General features: G+C 35.5%; 1 protein-coding gene across 3 annotated transcripts in view; it reads left to right on the forward strand.

The window, feature by feature from the left end:
* The window catches only part of CDC14A (cell division cycle 14A), a 58,501-nt gene that overhangs the window by 13,825 nt on the left and 20,598 nt on the right, over positions 1-24,078 (forward strand). For all 3 annotated transcript variants that reach the window (XM_051624677.1, XM_051624678.1, XM_051624676.1), the window contains exons 4-8: positions 3,429-3,521; positions 9,902-9,981; positions 16,961-17,027; positions 19,174-19,236; positions 22,439-22,526. In XM_051624677.1, the coding sequence (XP_051480637.1) occupies positions 3,429-3,521; positions 9,902-9,981; positions 16,961-17,027; positions 19,174-19,236; positions 22,439-22,526 (391 nt within the window). The remainder of the gene's footprint in view (positions 1-3,428; positions 3,522-9,901; positions 9,982-16,960; positions 17,028-19,173; positions 19,237-22,438; positions 22,527-24,078) is intronic.

Below are 24,078 nucleotides of genomic sequence, written 5' to 3' on the forward strand. Positions count from 1 at the left end.
GTGGGGAAGAAGGGTTCCAGTTTGAAATGTGCTAAGGGCAGGTGAATATTTTAAAGTAAATTGTTGTAACTTTATGCTGGCTCATTTTAAAAACAGTAAGTAGTTCTGTTCTGACGAGCTGAAGAATTTATTCAGAAGTCCATTTGCTGAGGAAGTTGAAGCTAAAGTCCTGGTTATGCTTTACAGGAAGACCTTTCTGACCTTGTTACATTTGTAGTGTTTTGATTGCTGATTGCTATGGAGATGATCTTGACTAGCCAATTCAGCAGTGAGAAAAAAATTCTTGGCCGTGTGTCTTCCTACTTGTTATTTGAATTTTGTTTGGGGCAAATATGCTTGACTAAGCAACTGTGATTCATTTCTGAAATAATATTTTTTTTTTTCTTCTGTTTTAAATAAGTTGATTTCATAAAAACTGCTTTAAAAAACCTGCTGTGTTTTCTGTGTGGCTAGCCGTAACACAGTCTCACATTCAGAAGCAGGCATAATCAGAGAGCTGGTGTTGTTGAGATAAATGATACAAATACAGAAGATCAAGGGCAGGAGGAGGAAGGGTCTGGCAGACTTAGTAACTATGGGGTTAACATTTCCTGTATGTGAACTGTATTGCTGTTGAATCAGAGTAAACTGCAGGGCATGCACATAGAGCTATGGAAACTGCAAGCATCTCCTTTAGGACACCTTAAATTTTGAGGTAGTTTTTACATGTTATAATGCACAATTATTTTTTTAAAAGTAGTCTTGCACTGAAAATCATGTGTTCTGTAATCCTCTCATACACAAAAAGGTTTTGGTTTAGGTGATAAAACTAATTCATTCATGCTTTTCATGTAATCTCTGCTTTTAGTTCAAAAGATTGTCTTTGAGTATATTCCTCTGGGTTGTATCTTGACACATTCTTCTGTTATACTGTTACATCTTGTCTACTAACAATGTGTGAAACTGCTAAAATGTTCTTACTGGTAAAGAAAAAATAGAAATATCTTTAGGTCTTTTATTGTGTGTTTTAGTTTTGTCTTAGTAACATAGAAATCTTTCTTTCTGTGTTGCCTAACTATAGCTATTGTGTAGACAATTTGTATTGAGAAATTTATTGGCAGATTTGTTCTTCAATTTTGTATTAAAACTTCAGTCAAGATTCAAAAAACATTTAAGTATTTCATCTAGCAATATGGCTTTTAAGGATCAAACCCTTATTTTGAAAATGAATCAATGAAAATATTATACTCCTTTCATTTAAATATTCTGGGAACTTTTGAGGTGAGCTGTCACTTGATTATTTCAGGTACAAAAGCATCTCAAAATTTGAATGACTTGATAAGCCCATATGATTAAAAAAATCCATTCTGTAAAATAAAACAAGAAATATGGTCTTGTTACACAGAACTTCTGGCTAGGTAGCAGAATGTGCTTTTTCCAGTTTAGAATATTATTTCAGGTGAACTGTAAACTGTTGCAAAGAACTTAGCTTTAAAATTAGTAGTCAACAAGTTATAATTGAAGTTTTGTCACTGTTGCATAACTACTGTAATCTTATCCCTCCCACACATCATGGGTGGAATTACAGTTAGAGAACACTAAAATTAAAAAATTGAGGAGGGGGAAGAAAGGAAGGATCTTAAAATACTGGGATGAATTTTGTCAAGTTTTAGTAACAATTGAATGCTTCACTAATTAAATAACTACTTCTGCTTTGTACTTTTGTCTGTACACTGAGGGAAATGTTGCTATTGGTCTCAAGATAAAAACCTCTTCCAATCAACAGTAACCAGCTATCTTGGGATTCACAGTCCTACTTAGACATATTCAGTTGCAGTAACTCTTACTCCTTGTGGGAAATTGTGGGTAATAAGACCAGACAGGAATGTACAGTTAGAACTGCTACTAAAGGTGTTTTTTCTTTGTGAGGTGGGAGTAAGATGCTGGCTATGATACATGCTTTGATTTTTCTCCAGGTTTTACCAAGTTTTTGTTTTCTTGCAAAATTTGTTTTTTTGTTCATGTTGACAGATTTGTGCAAGTGAAATACAGTTGACAGGACTTAAATAAAACACAACTCTGCAGCAGTTATCAAAGTGTCATCAAAGCCAAGAGTAGGAAAAGAAAGTAAATTAAAGTTGTCAAATTGGAGTTAAAAACCTGAAGTTGAGTGCCAGTAGCATTGGTAAGAGGGCAGTTTATAAAATGTGCAATTTTAAAAATAGAGATGTGCTTCAAATATTTATCAGCAGAATCCAGTATGTCTATTGACATAGTGGTAGTGTTTCAGAATATAATGAAAGCATAGCAATTAATGAAGCTAAAAAAAACCTGTCTGTAAAGTGTCCGATTTGCCCTTTTTAAGTGATAATTTTATTTCTGCCTTTTAATAGTTTTGCTGCAGTTTGTTGTTATTGTTTTTTTCTGGTGCTCGTTGGTCTTGCTTTCCATGGGAGTTTTGTCCACAGGATTCTGACAGAGGCTTCTTTTCTTCCTAAAGAAAGAATAGCAAGTGTTACTTGTTCTGTCTCTGCCTAGCCTCTTTTTTCAGGCTTTTCACTTGTGCAGTAATTTATTTTTTTGTAGATTTTTGCTGTTGAAGCTTTCTAAAGATGTCTGTCATCCCATTTTAAGTAGTACAGATGGAAGAGTGGTTTAATGCTGACCCAGCAATTAGGCAAATGACTAATGCTCATTATTAACTCCTTTTCCAGAAAGGGACAGGAAAAAGAATAAGAGCAGAGACTTACAGTTTGGAATCTAAAGTACACAGCTTTAGTGAAATGGTAATGATAAAAAAGAAAATAATGAAATTATATATAAATATATCCAAAGCAAATATTGTGCACCCCCCCAAAATGCTGCAGGGCAGGCCCTGGGAAAGTCCTGGGCTGGACTCCTGGCCTCGGCAGCAGGCAGGAGCTGGATGTAGGAATGTGTGGATCAGGACCAAAGGCAGAAGAATGGATGGGGTCATCCCAGGATGCTAGCTATGGAAGAATATTGATTGCTTTAGTTTTTCTCTTGCCTTCTCCACAGAATTATGTGCTTAAAAGAGATTTAGCATACAGGAGGGTGTCTTAGTCTGAAAATTTCAATGTCTTTAATCAGTGTTCATAAGCTGTTGTTCCAATATTTAAACTTGGGAAAAAACAGTATTTTATATTGAACATTTTGATACAACTGCATTTAGTAGGATATTTTTGCACAGCAAACTAAGAGATCTGCCCTGATACAGTGGCTATTTCCCTGCACTTTTATCTGTAGTGCAAGAATATTGCTCATAGTATCGGTAATTTTTTTTCTTCTTTAATTTAAAAAAAGACTTAAATTTTCTGCCTTATTTTTTGGTTTTGAAAAAGTGAGTTGTGTAAGTATTTTAAAGTATATTCATCTTTCAGTCAATATGTTATCTGTTTTTTGTTGTTGTTGTTTTGGTTTTTTTACAGTATTTCAGCCTATCAAGAAAGAAGATAGTGTATTATACCAGTTTTGACCAGCGGAAGCGAGCAAACGCAGCGTTTTTAATAGGTGCATATGCTGTAAGTATTACTTATCACATGGATGCTTCTAACCTTCCTTGAGATGCATCTGCCGTGTCTAAAATAGCATCTCTTGATGGTCCTTTAGGGAGGTAGGCAGATTGTCATTTGATTCTTCTCTAAGCTGTCTTGGAAAATTCTGCTCTATGAGTTTTAAGGGAAGCACTTTAGCACTTAACTCCATTTACTTCACTACACAAGGAGTGGCCTTGGTGGACCATGGGCATGTTTCTCATAGAATACCATTTTCATGAATGTCAAAAATGCAAGCCACAAACTTACCTCTAAACTTGGCTGTCTTAGGAACAATTGCTGCTCATGGCATTAGGGAGATTTATATTGGGAAGGAGAAAGCTTTTTCTCACAGCCTTTCTTAAAATTACTAGACCAGACACACAATGGTTGTTCCGTGGATTTATTTTCTTGGTTAATTTTCATAGCCTACCCAGAATAATAGAAAAATTGAGGTATTTCAACCTTCTGATATTACAGATAATATGCAACGTTCAGAACCATCTTAGTTAAACAAGCCTAATTTATCACCTGTGTTGTGATAGTCCCAAGCTGACACCTGCACAGCTACTTGTGTGTCTTCATAGCAGTGTAGCTCAAACTTTAATTTCACCTTCCTGCTCTACTGTCCAGAATTGGAGCACACTTGTAGGAAACTCAGAGAGTCTTTGTGATAGCATGTTTTATGCTGATAAAGGATTGGAGCTAACAGCCTGCTGGTCCTGAGCAGACATCCACATGATCAGCTGAGTTCTGGAGGTCTTCGTTAAGTCAGGCTTTATAGTATGTGAAAGCTGGTATGTTTCTTTCAGGCCCAAGGTCATGTTGAAAGCAAAGCTCAGTAAATGCAGGAGATAATATTGAAATAATTCAGGTTGTGGATTGTTGTAATTAAAGAAAATGTTTTACTGCAAGGATAGGGATACCATGTAAATGCTCTTGAGAAAAAAAATCTATTGAAATGTAAATATGAAAAAATAAATGGGAGTAGGTTCAAATTTTAAAAACCTTTGGGTTAGTTTTTTAATACTTGGAGTAGACTAGATGGAACAACTCCTGAAGGAGCAGCAAAAGGAGTAGTAAGAACAAATAAGTTAGAATGTTATATAAGTTTGTTAATGTTTTTTGACCACAGAGGGCTATTTGTAATAACATTGGAATTCATATCAAATTCTGTATTTTATGTTCTGTTTAAGGACCCTCCAAATTTGGTAGCATCTCTTAAGCTTTACTGGTACTTCAGATCCAAAAATCTGTTGGAATTGTAGCATCTTCATTATTGATTTCCACACTATAATTTGTCAAGAGTCTTCTTTTTTATTTGTTTTCATCATTGTATCTCCAGTTCTGTATTTGGAAAGATTCACTTTGTTTTAAAGCTGGTCTCATTAAGTCTATAGCTAGAGAATACTCATCTAGCACGTATGTAGATTACAGCATCTAATTACCTTCACTGGATTGCCCTTGTCTGATCCTGTCTTCACCTTCTGATACATCTTAACAGCCTTAGAAAGGGTAGGACACTGGCATTCTGAAAGATATGAGATTACCTTCTAATTCTCCTTGTCTAGTCCTTGTTATATGACTGTCTCATCTCAGTATCTGTTCTCTGTGGATAATGGCTTAAAAGGCCCATAACAGTGTTAGCTAGACCCAAGGAGAGAGCACTGCTGTCCATAAAGAGAAGTTCTTGCAAAGCCAGATTGTAGGAACAGAAAGGTAAGGAGGTATGTAAGGTGCAAGAGAGAGCTCCAAGCCAGAGGACTGATCAGCTAAGTAAGACTATGCCATACTTGCAGTATTTAAGACTTAAACATGTGGACAGTCTGGTAATATTTGGTAGTCCTTACTTGAAGGAGCTGCTCAACAGCTAAAGCAAGAGGTAGGGCATGCATGGGGTGGGGAGGGTTGTAGAAATGCCTCTAAAGAAAATGAAGCAGGGGAGCACATAGTATATGTATCATTGCATGATTGTGTATATGCTCCGTAATAGGTATCAGGTAGCACATCACATAAAGAGTAGGTAGCTTATGTGAACAATAAGGTAAATGAGTGTACTGCATGCACGTGTGACCCTTGCCTAGTCTGTTTTAAGATGCTTATAGCTCTTCATTGGAAGCATATGCATGTGATCCACATCTGCATTTGATACTCTTGTTCTATCAGACTAGTAGGTGTTTTATCTTCTGATTATTGAAGATACTATGTACCCAGAATAATTGTTTGCTAATACAGCGTTAACAGTATGAAAAAGTATTCATTCTCTTGTTGAGAACACTTTCCAGCTCATATCGATTTAGTATAACATGGGAAAACGGTTTTCACAAAAGCACCAAATGTAAGTATATCATCCTAGAATTATTTCTATAGATGTGCATTCCTAAACTTGAAAGTGTTATGATAGTTAATTCATCTTCTAAAAATAAACAAAATTTTGGTTTTGAACTGCAGAGACTTAGATTTTATAATCCAGGCATATTCACTTCACAGTCAAGAAATAGTATTTGCATTTTTGGAGTGTTTTACCTGTAAATGCTGTGTTCAGCCAGGTGCAGTAGAGGTACACTCTTGGGTTACATGATAGAGTGGTTCCTGACCTGAAGGAATCTAATAATTCTTCGGTAAAAATGACAATTCAATCTATTACAATTTGAGTATCCAAATTGTGACTGAAATATATATACACTTTGATTTAACATCTTCTAGATTTTACATCTTTTCTTTGATTGCACAACCTTTTTGAGACCAGAAAGTCTTATAACTATGAAGTATACCAATGAATGAAAGTTAATTGAGAAGGCTTGTTTTATTTGTCCTGGTGTTAAAACATTAAGTGTAAAATGAAACGTGGAAAACAGTGGATCAGGTTCTAAGAATGGATTTCCAGTAGTGATTATGCAATTCAGAATGTTCCATTAAACAGCTGCTTAGACATGTTGAACTGAAATACCCCATAGCTATTAAAATATTTTAATAAGAGAGTCATAAGTTTAAGCAAAAGTCAAGTCTTAAACCTTAACTGGCAGTAGCTTTCCTGTTTGAAAATTGCATCTCAGGAGTAGATGTTTTCTGTTTCAGTTTTACAATGAACTTCCAGTACTTTTGGGCTGATCATGACCAGTTGCTAAATTATTGACCTTGCTCTGTAGAATTCTGTAAAGAAGGTTCTGTCATAAAATTCAGGTTAAGAAATAAAAAGAATAATTATAGGGTTACAGAACAAGGGAACATGCAGGTTCCTCTGATCTTACAGAGAATTTCATTATTCTCCTAAATGGCCAAGACTACAACAGAAACTGTTCAGTGATGTCAGAAACGGAGTGCTTCTAGGTTTTTCCAAATCTTACCAGGTGCCATAGAGGATAGTTTGAAGCTAGTATTGCTTTACTTTCCCCTTAATCTGTTTGGAGACTTATTTTAGTTGTTAGGGGTTTATGTAGTCTTTCACAATAGTTAATAAAAAAATAACTTTAACAATTTTGAATAGTATTAGAAGTATTTTCCTGCATACCAGGACCAAAGGAGCTTGATTTGACTCTGGTCAAACCATGGTTTGTCCCTATAAGTTTCTAGGGGGAAGAGGAGTGAGAATGAGGAAGTTTAACTGAATTATACTGAACCGATTACATGAACTCCCCGTGTGTCATCAAATAATTCATTCTTGGAGAAATAATGGAGACTGCATTTTCTTCTGTCTCTTAACGTATGGATTAATTGAGGGCTGTGTCTCTCTTCTATAGACTTACGGTGTTTTCTATGTTTCTTTTCTGGTTGCAAAGTAAGTAACCCATACCTAATTGTGTACTGTGTTATCTAGTAATTCCTTGTGTAGAAGAGCTGGAGAAATACTGATGTGTTTGTACCAGTGACTGCTCCTGCAGAGAAACGGGGCAGGGGGAAGAGAGAACATAGGTTTATTACACTTGCTCCTCTGGTAAATATGGAGCTTTGATTCTACCTGCCCTGGTTTGAGCCAGGAGGAAGCCAATTTTCCTTTTACTGATTTTCCCCCCCCCCCCCCCCCCCCCCCCTCCCCTTCAGTAATCTTTCTTTTAACTAGTAGCAGAGAGTTCTAGCTAGGAATGATAACAAACAGTGGAATGTTTTTCTAACTGCTGGGTCTTCAAGGTCACACCTTTACTTTGCTGGCTCAGACATTACAGGGAGATCTATGACCCCCCTGTAGGAGGCTGAGTTAGACAGACAGCAAAATTGGCCAGATATTCCATTCCATATATCTATGTAAACTCAGAGGAAGGTCAGAGATCACAGAAGACAACTTCCCTCCTGCTTCTTCCCTTCTCTCCCATCCATGGCTGGTGTCTGGGGAGGACTCCGTCTGTCCATGACCATCAGCCCCTAGGCTGTGCATCTCCTGACCCTCATCACTCTCTGCTTTCCCCAGCAGCAGTCCAGGATTTTTCAGGACTGTTTGCAGCTAAGGAGAGTGCTGTGGGAGTTGATGGGGGTGGGGGGAGGCAATAGGGGTTCTGTACATTTCCTGGATACACTTGTATATAATTGTATATATTTTCTTTTATCATTGGTGTTTAATTAAAGCCATCTAGTTTAGTTTTCAATCCAGAGCATCTCTCTCCTAAATCTCTCTCCTTCCCTACCTGGGTGGGAGGGGGAGGGAATCAAGAGCATTGTTGTCAAACTGAGTCAGACAGTGACGCTACCCTTGTAGAAGACAAGTAGTAGTTATCTCTTGCAATTCTTCCAAGATGAAAACTTGATTAGTGGACCAAAATCTGACTTTGGAGCAGTCCTAGTGAAACTTAATGCTTTCATACTGTGACAAACTCTGAAAAGCGATCCAGCATGCTCTTTTTTCTTTTCCTTGTAGATAGTAGATGGGCTGGTCATGTTTCTTTCTCACAGTTACTTTAAGATTCTGTTTTGATAGTAATAGCTTTTGTTAGACTTCTGTAATGCCAGTAGAGAGAAAAGCTGTTGAGTTCTTAAGTTTTTAATTTTATCACAGCATATAACTGGGTAAAAGCAAACTACTAGAGTACGTTCAGTCAGTTGCTTGCGTGAGTGTTTTTCTGTAATTAAAAAATATAATTAAAATGCTCAGCCCTATATGAAGTTTTGAGACTTTGCTCTCTTGTAATTGAAGCATATCACACTACTGCTCAAATCCAGGTGGATCCCAGTCTGAACTGCACTCCTGGGTTATGTGTTCCAGGTGCAAGACCTTATACTTCTCCCCATTGAACTTCATAAGGTTCCTGCTAGCCCACTCCTCCAGCCTGTCTAGGTCATTCTGGAGGGTGGCTCTCCCTTCTGGAGTGTCAACCTCTCCACTCATCTTGGTGCCACCAGCAAACTGCATCAGGGTGCTCTTGATGCCAACATCCAGATCACTTAGGAAGATGTTAAACAGCATTGGGCCCAATAAGGAAGAACTTTGTCCTGTGTAAAACAACTATTGTAAGAGAAGAATTCTAATATGTTCAAGGGCAAAAGATTTATTCAACTTTTAGATTAGGAACTAGCCTATGTCTTAGTTAAGACAATTGTTATTAGAATACTTTAAATGAAACAGTTAAATGTGTGTAGAGCTATAAAATAGCTGTGTAGGTGCTTGTTGTAAGGTGAGTTGGGGGGAAATGCCTAGGAAAATTGTGTTGCTTTGTTGAAAAAACATGGTTTTGCACATGAAATGTGCCACTCCAAAGTGGATGAGTTGTTTTTTAAATAATGCACTTGCTTACTGGGTATTCCAAGTTAAATTCATTTATGGCCAGCTTTACTGTACAAATAGGTGTTAAAATGCAAAAAGTTGTGGTTATATTCTAACTTCTTAGTGAAGTAAGCTGAGCTGATAGTGTTCAGTGATAGCAGAATGAGCCTTGGCTAAGGGTGTTACTTTAACTATATGTTGGTCTTACATTAACAGGTTCAGCTTGTTGAATTGGATATTTTTGTTTATTAGTAGTTTGATAATGACAATTAGGAATAAAAAACACTTGTATTGGAAAAATCTTCCATTGAGCTGTGGTGGAGAAATGTTTCCTTTTTTGGCTGCTGTGGTAATATTTTGACTTGTCTGAAGCTGGACAGAATTCCTAGCATAGATACCTTTTCTTTTATCTTACTAAGTTTCTCAGTTGCAGCAGTATGTTATTTATTGATTTTTAAAGGGGGGAATGACACAAACATCCCAGTTTCTGTTAATTTCAGAATCTTTTACTTCGTGTAGGTATGTAATTTCTGACCTAAAGATATTAGGAGTTGATCATAAAGGACTATAGTATACAATCTTAAGAGTTTAGTGGGCTTGGAGAAGTGTACGATGTGGTTAATGACTTTTCAGGCAGGTGGCTTATTTTTTTTACCTCTCCCTGCACCCTCTTTAGGTAATATACTTGAAGAAAACACCAGAAGAAGCTTACAGAACACTTTTGTCTGGATCTAATCCACAATATCTTCCATTTAGGTACGTAAATGTGTGAAATGGACCTAACTTGGCTTTTGGAATTTGCAAAATATTAATTTTTTTAGGTTGCCTTCCCAGAAAAGAGTTTCATATCTGATGCAGATATTTTATAAAAATGACTAATCTCAAGAAAAATATTTTTTACTTATGTTAGAATTACTTGTTCTGTGTTGGAATAATAAAGGCATTTCAGTTGATTTAAGTAACACTCCCAGTACTGCAAACTGTCAGGTTTAGAAAATAGTTCTTTAGCATGTTTGTGATTTAGCAATTAAAACTTTCCTGTATCGTGTATGATGATTTACTATTTGGGAGTCATTCAGATCCTTTAAATTTCCTAGTACCTAACTAGCTAGACTTATGAATGAAGGGAGTTTCATGCTGTTATATATTCTTTATTTTACAGAACTGGTACTGATGTTCCAGTTGTTAATTGCTGTGTCTTTCTGTTTTCAATGAATCATAGATAATTTCTATCAGTCTGTTTTTATTCACTGTACTAAGGTCATATTTAAAGTTGAATCTGAGGAGCTTTACCTATCATGCCTATTCAATAAAGAGACTTCCAGATTATTTTCATTGTGTGGATCATGAAATGCCCTTGGGCCTTATAAGTAAAAAGTAGTGTTCACTGTCAGTCAGTGCATTTGTAAATGCAAACCTACCTTGTGGATATCAAATCATCTGATCCTGCAACCACTTACCAAAGGAAGATTGGATTTTCTCTCTTCTCATAGCTTCTACAGGAGCCAGCTACAGTATAAACTGTTGGGATGGTAGATTTGCATGTGAAGACCATTTCGACTTTGAAATTATAAGCTTTGGAACACATATCAAATCAGTGATAGATTTTATTGGCAGGGAGCTTATACATTCACTTGGTTGTCAATGGCTGTCCAAAGCCCAAGAAGTTCACTGAATTACATTTATTTCAGCTAATTATAAAAGATACTTGGTACAGTACCTTAAAAAACATCAGTTATTATAAACGTATTTTTTTAATATCTCAAAATGCTATATAAAACACAGGAGTGACAATCTAAGTTAAACAAAGAATAATGTATAGTTTTGTTCACCTTTTAGTTTCTTTGGTTCCTGATCTCCCAGTTTGAAATAATTACACTAGTCCTTTCCATTTACGGAAAGTTCAGCTATTGAAAAATTGCTACCAGAATTTCTTTGAAGCAAATTCATTGTTCTAAGCACGGAAACAGTGTCAATACATTCTTTTGTCTCCTTATTTTGGGGAAGCAAAAAGTGAAATATTTCCCTGCAATGTTTCCTTTTCTTCTGGGGATTACCACGTGGCATTTGAATGTAGTCTAAAAAAGCCTGATTCTCCCTTTCATGTCAAATTATCAGTGGTTCAACTTTGACAGGACAATTTCTTTTATATAAGAGCTTTTAATATTAGTGATTGAAACTTCTCAATCTTAAGTTTATTTTATTCAACACTTGCTTAAAAAACAAAATTATCTCAGTAGTGGAGGGTGTGTTACCTGAGAATAGCTGTATCTTGTTCACCAATCAAAAAAACTTAGCATTTGGAATTATAGTAAATTGCTATGTCTGTATGTTCCTTTCTCCCCTGCCGAAGTAAAGAGGTTCTGACCAAGGAAAGAAACTTAGCTGTCAGATCCTAAAACCGTAAGACAGAAAACTTGGGAGAAATGGTATGTTTGCCACAAAGTCTCATGGGACCCTTTTTGCTCAGACCAAAGGCTACAAAAGTTTGCCTTGCAACCAATAAAAATAAATAAAACCAGTGATGATGACAGTAGTAACAAAAATAACAAATGCTATTTCTGCCCAACTGGTAGGGAATAGTGAAAGTAATTTGCTCCATGCTATCTTGTGAGGGTGATAAGAACCACAGTAAAAAATAGCTTAATACAAAGAGCATTTCATGTTTCCCAGGGGACAAAATACTAACTGAAAACATTGAAAACAGAGACTGCAAAAAAAACCTGAGTTGTTGCTCTGCTAGACATTGTCTTCTTCAAAGTTACTACAGAAGTATAACAACTTCATTCTGTTTGTCAGTTTCAGGAGAAGAGGGGCAATAAATACATAGCGTAGGCAGTCTTCTGAAATATAACTCCTCTGCAGTCTTTGCCTGTGTGTTTCAAGCCCTGGGTTGCTGGGAGATAAATGATTGGCTAAATTCTAAAGCTTTTTTGGGAGATTGTGTTGTTTTTTGTGGTAGGTTTTCTGTGATATGGTTGGGTTTGGGTATGTTTTTACAGGGGATTTTTGTTTTAATGCAAAGCTTTGACTATTTTAAGTATGGGAGGGAGGCAATCTATTTGAGCAGAGCCTTGGTGTTCCTAGAAGGAATATAGCGTTATGAGCTTTTGCTAAAAGAATTAAACATCTTGATTTCTTGAGCATTCATTATTCCATGATGTGGTGCTGGAAAGCACATAAGTTTCTTTTGGAGCTCCTTTGGACTGTCAGGTCTTGGCACTGGATTAGCATCTAAGCAGATTCTGTTACCTGCTGTACAGTTTGTCTTGCTGGGAAGGAAGGCTGTGGGATCTATCTGTACAGGAGGTGAGATGAAGAAGAGTGAGGAAATAAACTGAAGGATTCTGACAAGATAGGAGGCTAGGTAAGAAATGTGGGGTCTGGTATTTAGGGAAGGGGGTATTTGGGATTTGAATTACTGGGGCAGAGAGAAGGGCAAGTAGATCTGATGAATGCCTGCAGTGGGTCAATATAGATTAGCTGGGAATAGGGAAGAAAAATTGTTCCCCCTTCCCTTGTTTTTCAAGGTGTTTGATACTTTTCTCTTCCTGACCGTTCTAGGGTGTTTGAGGTATCTCTGGTGCAAAACGTAGCATGATACTGAGTCTCAGGCAAACAAACTTGTGCTGAAATCAGTAGTGCTGCCTTAGGGAGTGTATCTGCTCACCATCAAGCTATACTGTGAAGAAACAAATTGGTGCTCTGAGAGAGATTGCACTTCACATCTTCAGTGTTTTGAAATGAGCTAAAATGACTCTTACGTACAGTGAAAAACATTGGAAAACAATGAAACCAAATGCCTTATCTCTTCTCTCCTCTTCTAAGGTCTAGGAAGGAAGTCCTTTGAGAGATTAATCATTAGTATTCAGTTCTTAGTGACTTGAATTTATTCTTGAAACCTGCAGCTTATATTTTATAACTTCTGTAGTATATGTCATCTCCATTTGAGTAATTTCAAGTACAAGGGTTTATCAGTGAGCAACGATCAGCTAAGTGTTGCAGCTGGACTATTTAACAAGGTTGGTAATTAGTTATATGAATTGTCTTTCATTTGAAAAAAAATAGCTTTCAGTAAGTAGAAGCTGTGGGATTGTCAGATGCTTCATGGAGTACTGAGATATGTTTGCAGGAAGTGATCACTGGGAAACTGATCTACTTTCATCTAGCTCAGTGACCTCAAAACACATTAATCGGCTTAGATCTTCGGCGGGTATTTCATTTAAAGACAGCTCCAGCAAATATTGTTCCAGGGTGGAAGGAAGTCAGAATACTCATCTTACAAAATAAATGGAAATTGTTTTTATAATTGAAAAAGACAAACCAGGAGGGGAAGGCACTACTGTCTTTGAGACACTTTAATCCTATTTTTGGCTGATTCACTGTCACTTGATGATGCTCTAGTCTCTTGAAGATCTTGTATGTTCTCACTTACACTGAAGAAAAAGGTGCTGACGCTATTTTAAATTATCATAAAAACCAGTTTCGTATTGTGAAACTTTCAGACTTTTTTACTCAAAACTACTCTGTATTGACTTTACATCAAAGAGGAAAAAACAACATTTTAATATTACTGTGTGCAGTCTCTAGAGATGGCATGAAATTCAGAGCTAGATTGTAGTTTGTATCTTTTGGGTTTTGTTTCTGTATGGGCAAGGGCTGAGGAAAATGTTTTGTTATTGACAGTGTTTAAAGGTTTGGTGAAAGGGAAGGCATTGTGCAGTATTGAGGTCAGCTACAATAACTGTGAAATGGGATGTGGGATTTGCTGCTCTGTAACGCCCGCTCAGATATGTACTCCATCTGTGTCTCATCGAAATGCTTGCATTTTTCTCATTTTGAAAGCAAGGAGAGTACTATCAGGTTATAGTGTTTGAAAATCAAGGTGGTTATGCATTTTCCCATAGAAGACAAAAGAGTGCTGTAATGAAACATGATCAGCAACAGAAATCAGAGCACCTACACTGTAAAACAGTGCAGGAGATGTCTGTACATGCTCTGTTTTGTTCTTCTTTTTGTTCAACTTGGAAGGTACAACATTTGAAATACAAGCAACTTGGTTTTCACCGATAAAAACACCTAAATGTTTTTGTATATGCACAGGTAGTCCCAGCAATTTAAAAATTACTACTGTTGTAAAAATAAGTACATGTATTAGTTGTCTGTAGGATAGAACGCTGACTGTGTACAGTTGACAAAGGAGAAGATTAAGTTTAAATAGGAGGAATGTCTGAAGTTACTTTTAATGACTGGCCTCAAGGAAAAAAAAAAAGCCAAACAAAACTAAACAGTTTTCTGTTTTCTTGTTTTCCAAATTATGATAGAAGGAACTTTTATGATTTGCTTGTGTTTTCGTACCAGTAGATACTTTGAGGGTCAAAGGAGGGAAGAGAGAGGTCTGACATTGTAGGCTCAGTTTTTGCCATGGTTCATCAAACATCATAGTTTCCCTTGAAGTATTAGGTAATATTAAGCGACTTCTTCTAGATGTTATCTCAGTAACATGCTGTTCTGTCATTCATACCTAGTGTTTGTTTACGGTTTCATTACATTATTGTATGCTAGCAAGAAAGATAGATGGGCATGTGTGTTTTTCAGATGTTAGCTCAGTGTGTTGCATTTATTGGGAAAAAATATATTTGGATACTGCTGCTCTTTGAGTTTCTTGGAATTTGGGATTAGGTTTAAATGGCTTTTTTAAGTGCTCATTCCAAAACGTTGCCTATTAGGAATTCCCTGGCCTTCAGTCTTTTTATTATTTCCACACTGTGTGTGGATGCAAGTGTCAGCAGAGTTGTTTTCTCCTGTCAGCCAGTACAGCTGTTTTAGTGGTGAGGTGCACAGCAACAGAAATGGGATGTTTGAGGCATGGATGAGGTAGGCAATAGATGTTAGCTGCCAGCATCTGTGTGCACTCCACTGGTAACAGCAGTCTGTGGGAACTGCAGCTAAGAATACTGTGCACCTGGAATTGTGATAGGCTTATCTTGTACATCTAGGTCAAGTTCAATGTCCTCCCTCCCTCTCTCCTCTCCCTTCTCTCTCTCACTGTCAGAGCATTTACTATTAATGGATTAGAGACTGTGCCTTTTTTCCCAGTATTGTTTTTATGTACTGCAGTATCAGATGTCCTATTAATTGAGGCAGTAGTTCTATAGATAATATAAAAATTCTATTATTGTTATAGCAAAATAACATAAAATATGGAACATGTCTGCTATAATTATCTTCATTTTTTCCCTAAATACTTGATTTTGTGCTTTATATTGTTTCAGGTTTTGTTGTTGCACCTTTATAAAACTGTTAACAGCTTTTAAAGATTTTCTGCTGTGTATTCTTCCCATCAGGACTTTAAGATTTTTTTTTTTACTCAGAAGACCTTTTTTGCTAAAATGCTTTTGTGCTTAAATGATCTGTTATCCAGCTTTCTCCTGTCAAAAATGTATTGTCTGTAAAGTTTGTATTTTACAGCTGTGATGTGTTCTGCGTATCTAGTGTAACAAAAATACTTCAGTGGCTTTTTGTTTTTAAAATCTTCTTTGTTATATTTGGAAATGAAAGGTTTATTCGCACTTCAAAGTTCCCATTCTGATACATCGTGGTTAAGTATTTTTTTAGTAATCTAATAATGTGAAAGCTTTCCTAGAGTAGCCTGCCTGTAATATGACACTACCTAAACTGTAGCTTTAAATTTTCATAAATTACATTTTCTATAAACACTGCTTGCTCAAAACTGCTCTACTTATTCTGCTTTTAAAGAATGATTGAGAATAATCTACTCTTCAAGTACTTAGGATTAAAAGAGCATATAAATATAAAAAATTTCATACTGCCAAGTAAGCTTTTAGAAAATGAAAGTTTTGAATGAAATATTGACATTTTGAATCCTTTATCAATTAAAGATATATCTGCCAGAAACCTAGAATTTTGCCATTCTAATAAATTGCAACTCCTAGGATTCTGGATAAGATAGTTTAGAGCAAAACTGTAAAAGATTCCTTTAATGAGTGATTAGGAAATCTGCCCAAGCAGAAATTTTGTTAAAATGCGAACTGGTCTGAAGTGGACTTTGAAAAGCATTTTTTCCACTGTACATTTTACACTATACATTATCCATACTATACACTATCCATATTACACTATACATTATACATGCTGGGTTTTTTGGTGATGTTATTTATTTTTGTGTTGGTGTCTCTTACTACTTGAATATATTTTGCTTTGGCGTATCCTGTCATCTTTTAAAGAGCAATTGTTATTTTCATAGTGGCAGAACTAGGTCAAATAGTTTTTAAATTCAGTCGTATCTGTAATGAGGCATCAAAATTGGAGCCTGTAAGTGAAATCCAAACTAGTAGTTGTGTTTGACATTTTAACTCAATTAAGACTTGAATAATGGTTAGAGCAAGTTTTGCTTTATTTGTTACTATATTTACACAATTGGGAGAGGATGCAAAGTTTCCTGTTCCAGGACAACATAAATAATTTGGTAAAGGTCTTGTAGTTGAATGATGTAAAATATGCTTTTGAAATAATTTGCAATATCTAACTGCATTTGCATCTTTGGTAGGGGAATGCTTTAGCATGAACAAGCTTCTAAAAAGATTTCTTCAAACCTCAATTCAGATTTCTCAGATAGGATTGGATAACTTGACTATGCTCTGTGTGCTACCTTTGCCCCAATTCCTAAAATAATTATGTATATATAATAAATTAATTTTTATTAAATCTATAGGGATGCTTCATTTGGGAACTGCACATACAATCTTACGATCTTGGACTGTTTGCAGGGAGTAAATAAGGTAATAACACTTTTCCTTAGCAAAACAGATTTAAATTTACTTCTAAAATGTGAAGGAAAATACTGTTAAAATACATTAGAAAATCTGGTTTCAAAGCAAAATGTGTGTCAATTAGTAGTATGCTGCCATGAAGCCTAAGTTACTGAGGACTGTGTTTGAGTAGTGACGATAGCAGAAGGTTACACTTTTACCTGGCTGCTTTTACCTTGGACAGCTTTCTGAACTTCTCCTTGTGAATCGGAATGTGCAAATGCACAAGGCTGGCTGGGGGCAGTTCTTAACAGTGTGAGGCAGTGTACTAGATCTGCTAACAGGTCATTTGGTAAAAAGGAATAACATAGGTTGATAAATCAAGCAAGACACCTAGATATACTGTGATTTAATCTGAGCAGCTTTTGCATGTAATTGGCACCAACTTTTCCCCAGAACGCTTGGTTCAGTATCTGACAAATATTTTCAGAATTGTTTAAAAAAAGATGAAAACGTATGTATCTTACTAGGGCTGTAATGTTTCAATAGCCTTGGTCCTGGGGAATATTAAGCTCCAATATTGTTTTTTCTCGAAATGTTACATCATGTCTTAATTGGCAGCCTTGTACGTAGTATATACTCCATACCATAAGCAAAGATTAAATTTTGTTCATCATTTCCCAGTAGCCTTAATGAAGGGAGCAGGCTATATGAACAATTCTGTACAGACACTTCATAGACTTATTTGTAATTCTCAGAAGTATGGCAAAACAAGTGTTTCTTAAAAACTGAAAAAGAGAGATCGAGCTTAACATTTTTAGTTTTGTGGGGGTGAGAAAGAAGCTGTCAGTTAACAGCAAGACTGTAATTTGTGTGACATTCTACGGATCCTGAAGCTCTCTGAAACAGTCGGTGCAGTCACTGTAAGTTATCTGCAACAAACTCGTTAAAAGGACTGAGAATAAATTATCCTCCTTTGTTCCCATAAAACTTATTACTGAACTTTTGTCCAGTTTGACTACAGAGGTCAAAGCACTTAGAGCAGAAACTGTAGGCCTTAATCTAAAGTAAAATTTTAGTCTACCTGGGTAAATTGAGTGTTTGCATGCGTGTATATCGTATACATATAGTTCAATAAGCCCACGAATTCTGGAGCACATCCAGCCATGCCTAAAAGAAATACATTTTTCAAAATCAGCTGTTCAAACATCTCTCAGTATCTTGGATTTCTTGACAGGTCCGGTCATGGAGCATATGCTGTCTATAGCAGAGCTATTTTTTTGTCTGTATGTAGCAAATAATGGTGGACTGATGATTAAAAAATCATAGATCTGTGCTGTGTTTTATATCACACTTTAATCCCAGAATGTTTTGTAATCGTTATACTTTTCTAAGTGCAGTAGACTCAGTATAAATATATGCTGAAGAATTGTTTTGTACCTATTTCTTAGAATAAATTTGGGCTATTCTTTACACATATAATTGTTTTCAATATGGTATTATACACAAATATTGAGTACAAAATTGGCATATTTAATAAAGCAGTAATCAAATACAAAACTTGACTTCTTTTAATCCTGTAATAAATGCTGTCTGGTCAGTGAAGTGAGCTTCATTCTGTCAGTGGGATGTTCATTAAAAACAAATAATAAAATGCAGATTATACACAGCACTGTATTCTGTGTATGTAATTTTGCCTGGGTATTATGGTGATAAAATCAGAGTATCATATTAAATACAGAAAATCATTAAACTCTTAATGTTCTATATTTTGTTGTGTCCAACTGCATTAAATGTATTCAGCATAGAAATAATTAAATGAGTGTATGACAAAAAGGGAATTGCCTTTTAATTTGTCAACTGCTTTATGGGGAAAAAAAAAACATAATACAGTGGGGAGAATCAATTTTATTATTTAAGTGATATGCAACAACCTTATGTCCCATCATGATGTCTTTGAAGGGGAAATAATGAGCCTGACATGCTTTAGTAATATGGTTGTTTTTTGTTGTCTGTGTTGTTAATCTGTGCAAAATGTAATGTTGTCTTACATAGAGGCTTCAATAAGCCTGAAGCACAAACATTTAGTGATTTAGTTTTAATTCTCAAAAACAGTATTTTAAAATGGGTTTATATGTTATATTTCAGAATAAACTGACACCTTGTTGCCTTTTAGGCTTTGCAGCATGGATTTTTTGACTTTAAGACATTTGATGTGGATGAATATGAACACTATGAGGTTTGTACATTTAATAAGTTGCATACATTTAGTTTACCTAAAATAAGTTAAACTCTACAGTATCCCACAAAACATAGTGGAAACACATTTTTACTCAAGTAAAACCCAGTGTTCATATGTCAGGTATACACATCCAAGCCTGTAAGTTGTATGTGAAAAATATGCCAGATGAATATCCTTGCAGTTGCATAACAAGTCTGCTGTTTTCTTGTGGCCTTTTTGGCTTCTGGGATGTCTTTCATGCTTTCCCAGCCTTCGTCCGGCTTATGATCCTAGGTCACTCAGCTGACCCACAGAAATGTTGTTCTTTCAACACTTGTTGAGCTGCTTCCTGGATCAAATATATGCTAAATTTGTTATAGCCACATAGATTGACCACATTAGAGGTATTTTAGTAAGGGTGCATTATGTGGAGATGCTAGTAATGGAAATACATCCCAAATATTTCCCTAATCAAGTTCCAGAAAGCTAGCAGATGTCATTCATTGTTCTGCCAGCTTTCTTGCAACTCTAAGAAACAGATATTCTGGATAACTCTAGATGCTTCTAGGACTTTTTTCAGTAACATTACACACCTTTTTCTACTAGAAGTAGACAGTTATCTCAAGTTACATTGCTGTCTGTGCTGCACCTGTGAACTGGGCTGCAAACAGAGGAAATAACAGGCATAGAGGTGTATATACATCTGGTCCAGAATAGTTGCATGGTATTTATCAACCACTTTACACACTCAAGGGGGAAAAGGTTTTTTACTGAAGTCAGTAAAAACCATGTAGTAGTATAGGACCTTGTTTCTGCAGTTGCACTGATTAAGGAGAAAGATACATAAAGTAGAGGTGGACTAAACATTTCAATATATATTAAGTGGTCTTTTTAGATCTGTGTTACCTTATTGTAGCCAATACTGGTCCCCCAGCCCCTCTCTTGTAATTTTCAGAAAACTTAGAAATAATGAGAAGAAATTTGCTCAGTCTGGAAATGTCCATTTTAAAATGTGTTATCTGAAGTTAGATGTTTCTAATATTAACCAAGTTTTAGGGATAATAGCTTCTGAATCTCTAACATTTCACAGAATCACAGAATTTGTCATGGTTGAAAAAGACCTCTAAGATCACAAAGTCTAATTGTCCACCCAGGAGGAAGGGAAAAAACATTTATATGTATCTCACTTGTTCTATAAGTAAGAAGATATGGGTTTCCCAGTATATATATATGAAATACATACAACAATAGAAAATGCTTTATAAAAAGAGGGTGAGCTCAGGAGAGGAAGACACAGTGGGAAAAACTTAATTTACAACACAAATCTATACAGTAGATCTTGGCTGCAATAGGCACACTAACATACAGCTATTCATAAAACTTAAAAGCATTTGTAGAAGGATTTCTGTGTACTACAATGTTCCATAATTATTAGATTGAGAAATTGGTATGAATTACCAAAATTAAATTAAGAGTAATTAAAATTTAAAGTATGACAGTGCTACTTTTTTGCTTACTCCCTGTACAAAAGGAAGATGTTTGTTCTAAAACCAAATTATGGTTATGTATTCTTAGGAATCTGTGTGTATAATAGGGGTTAATCTGCCTGGCAGAAGTATTAAAATAATTGGCCAATGCTATCCCGTTCTCCTGTTTAATGTTTAACATTATTTTAATTTGTGAAGACTGTGTGTAAGTGAATGATGTTTAAAATATCCTGTGCACTGTTTGAATTTAAGAATCAAGAACTTGGAATACTTTTTAGTTTGTTGTCCATTTTTTGGTATGTCTTCTATTGTTTTATGCATCATGGTCAGCTCTGTTTGTTTAGATATGTCTTGTGCTATATTTCTAGAACTTTAAATATTCCAAGATTTTTCAGTGTTACATCTTCAAATGTGTAGTTATGTGAAGAAAAGTTGCATACAACTTAAAGGAAACAGGCTAAACGGAACTCTGTCACTGTCATAGTTCTTCCATCTTACCACATTATCAAGGCTGCTGATTTCCCTTTTGTTGCACTACATGTAAAAATACTTATATTTTAAAATAATGTCTGCATATTGCATTGAGTATATATACACATGCAGATTGGTTAAAATTTAAATTATTCACAAAACCCATGTAACTATAAAGAGCTACTTAATTCACAACTGAAACTGGTAACAATACAAATATAAAAATACTTCTAACTTATTAAACGGATTTCTGTGGTAATGGGGTAGAGTTGCTACAATGTTGACATTGCAGTCTGTGATACAAATCTGGGAGGGTGAGGAGTCCTGACTTGGCAGTAAGATTGATTCAGGAGTCCTTATGCAACCTTGTTAACTTACAGGAGTTGTCACAGTGTGAGGACATTTGGAGCAAGCCTAATGGGCTTAGCTAAGCAAACAGTTGGTGAATTGATTACAGTAACATCCATTATCAGGATCTTTCACTCATTAGGATGTTTTGATTTGCTGAGAGCTAAAAACACAGGCTTAATAATTCAGTGGAACTTAAAAGTCCTTAAAAGTCATGCTGAAAATAACTGCATTGCCAAATGAGGAATGACCATTCTTCAATTTAAAAAAATGGAAAAAAGACAATTATCAACTTTAGTTAAGTATTTCCAAATAAGTTTCCAGTTTTGGCACTGACTGATTTTGACATTTTCATTTAAAAGTTAGCAAGAAACGCTAAAGTTTGAAAGTTTTGTTTTTGTTTTTTTTTTTTTAATTTAGTCTTTTTTTTAATTTATGCTTTGCTTCTATGATTACTGGCTCATCAAGATATTATACAAGTATGTAAATTCCAGTTTCTGCGGGGGAAGGATAATTGTTTTGGAAGGATAATTTGTTTTAAATTTGTTTTCTGTGTATTGTTTTTTTTTAGCCACTGCTGTACAGGGAAGCATTTTTCCATATTATTTGATTAAAGCATACAAGAATGTTGGTGTTTGTCAGTGTTTTTATAAGTGTCTAAAACACTGAACCCTCCAAGGGAGAAATATCTTAGATATAGGATCTTTCTGCTTTTATTGGAAAACTTCAGATTATTTTGTTTTATTAAGATTTCTAAAAAGCATCGTCTGATTAGTTTGTTCCATATAGGTAAGCTAGTTAATTAGAGTTGAAGTGTTTTGTTTTAATGCAGCAAGAACATAGTTAAAAGTAAAATGAAATGAAATCTGTATGTACAGATAATAAAATGCTTTTCTCTCCTGAAACTTTTGTAGCGAGTAGAAAATGGTGACTTCAACTGGATCATTCCAGGAAAATTTCTGGCATTTAGTGGACCACACCCAAAAAGCAAACTTGAAAATGGTATGGTGTATATTTTAATGCTATTCTATAATCTTTTTTTTCCAGCATGTTAAACTGTCACAGCAAATGAGCAGAAGATACTAAAGATTTATAGACCAATTTTTATCTTGAAAAATAAGTGTGGAGTGAACATTCTATATGCAATCATCAACCTTAATTGCAAAGTTTTTTGGAATTCTTCTTTGCTAGTAAAATTCTAATTCTTCTAACAGTCAGTCAGTGACTTCAGTTCAGTGACAAAGTGCCTGAGAAACTGGGATCACTTACATTTATCCTGGATCCTAACACCTGGTACGATAAATGTGAAGAATTAAAGTTGGGTCGCATAAAGTGTAGGAGACTCTGTTAAGAATTTTATAACAAAGGCCAGGAAAGACTAGAAAAATAACTTTGCCTTTACTACTGAAGATTCTTGGGATAATGGTAAGAACTTGTGTGATTCTAATGGAATAAAACAGACAAACTTGACTAACAGAGGGAAAGGAGAGATTTGGTCCAGCTAAAAGGAAGATCAGTCATTTAAAAACTACAGTCAGATTTCTGCTGAATTTTACTATATTCTTTGTGCCATGTCACTTGGTTTATGTGAGCATTAATTTTATTTTTTCCTCTGCTTCTCTCTCATGTTACCTTTATGACTGGAATGCTTCTAATTACATAGTATCCACTGAAGGTTTAAACAAAATCCAGGGAGAAAATATTTAGGTTGGTGTGGGTTTCTTCTCCCAATCACTGTTCCAGTACCTTCTTGTGGAATTTTCAAAAATTACTTACAAGGTTCCATAGGACTTGGAAAACTGGTGTTTTATTTTTAACATGTATATAACTGAAAACTAGTAAATTAACACTAATGCTTAAAATCTATTTGAGGCTACAAATAAGCCTCACAGGTGAGTGTAAGTACATATTACAAAGTTACTTTTTTTTTTATATTGTGACTCTGATTTCCTTTAGTAATGCACATATGGCTTGTGGAAAAGACCCCTGTTTTGTGATAAAGCTGTTGGACTTAATTTGAACAGGAATAACAATTCTGGAGATAACCTAGTGAATTTGATTAATTACAGACTTTGTGATTTTTGTGGTAGCTGTCATTCTTGAGTTTTGTTTATAAGACTTAATAAAAAACCCCCTACATTTTCCATACGTACATCATACAGATGTGTGCATGTGCGCACTCCCTCGTGCCCTCCTTGACAGAGAATGTCTATTTGCTGAAAGTGTCCTCAACAGCTGTGGTGTGGTCTCTGCTCTCCCTCCCTGCCTCCTTGTCCTCAACTAGAAGATCCTTTTGTCTCAGCTGAATCAAAGCACTGAAGCTTTTTACTTCATAGTGGAATAATATTTCTGGTGCTACAGTTTATCCTTTCACCATTTTTCTTGTCCACAGCATATATCACCAGTCTGTTTTTCCTCATAAACCCAGTGTTTTCTCTTTAAAGTACGTTCTTATTCTTTGACTTGCAGCTTGAGTGTAGATAAAGAACTGTTCTGAAATACTGAATTTGTGTATGTGCCTCACTTTATGTATAAAGGGGGCTTACAGGAAAGC

The sequence above is a fragment of the Apus apus genome, chromosome 7, assembly GCF_020740795.1.
Source record: "Apus apus isolate bApuApu2 chromosome 7, bApuApu2.pri.cur, whole genome shotgun sequence".
In the NCBI taxonomy this organism is placed as follows: Eukaryota; Metazoa; Chordata; class Aves; order Apodiformes; family Apodidae; genus Apus; species Apus apus.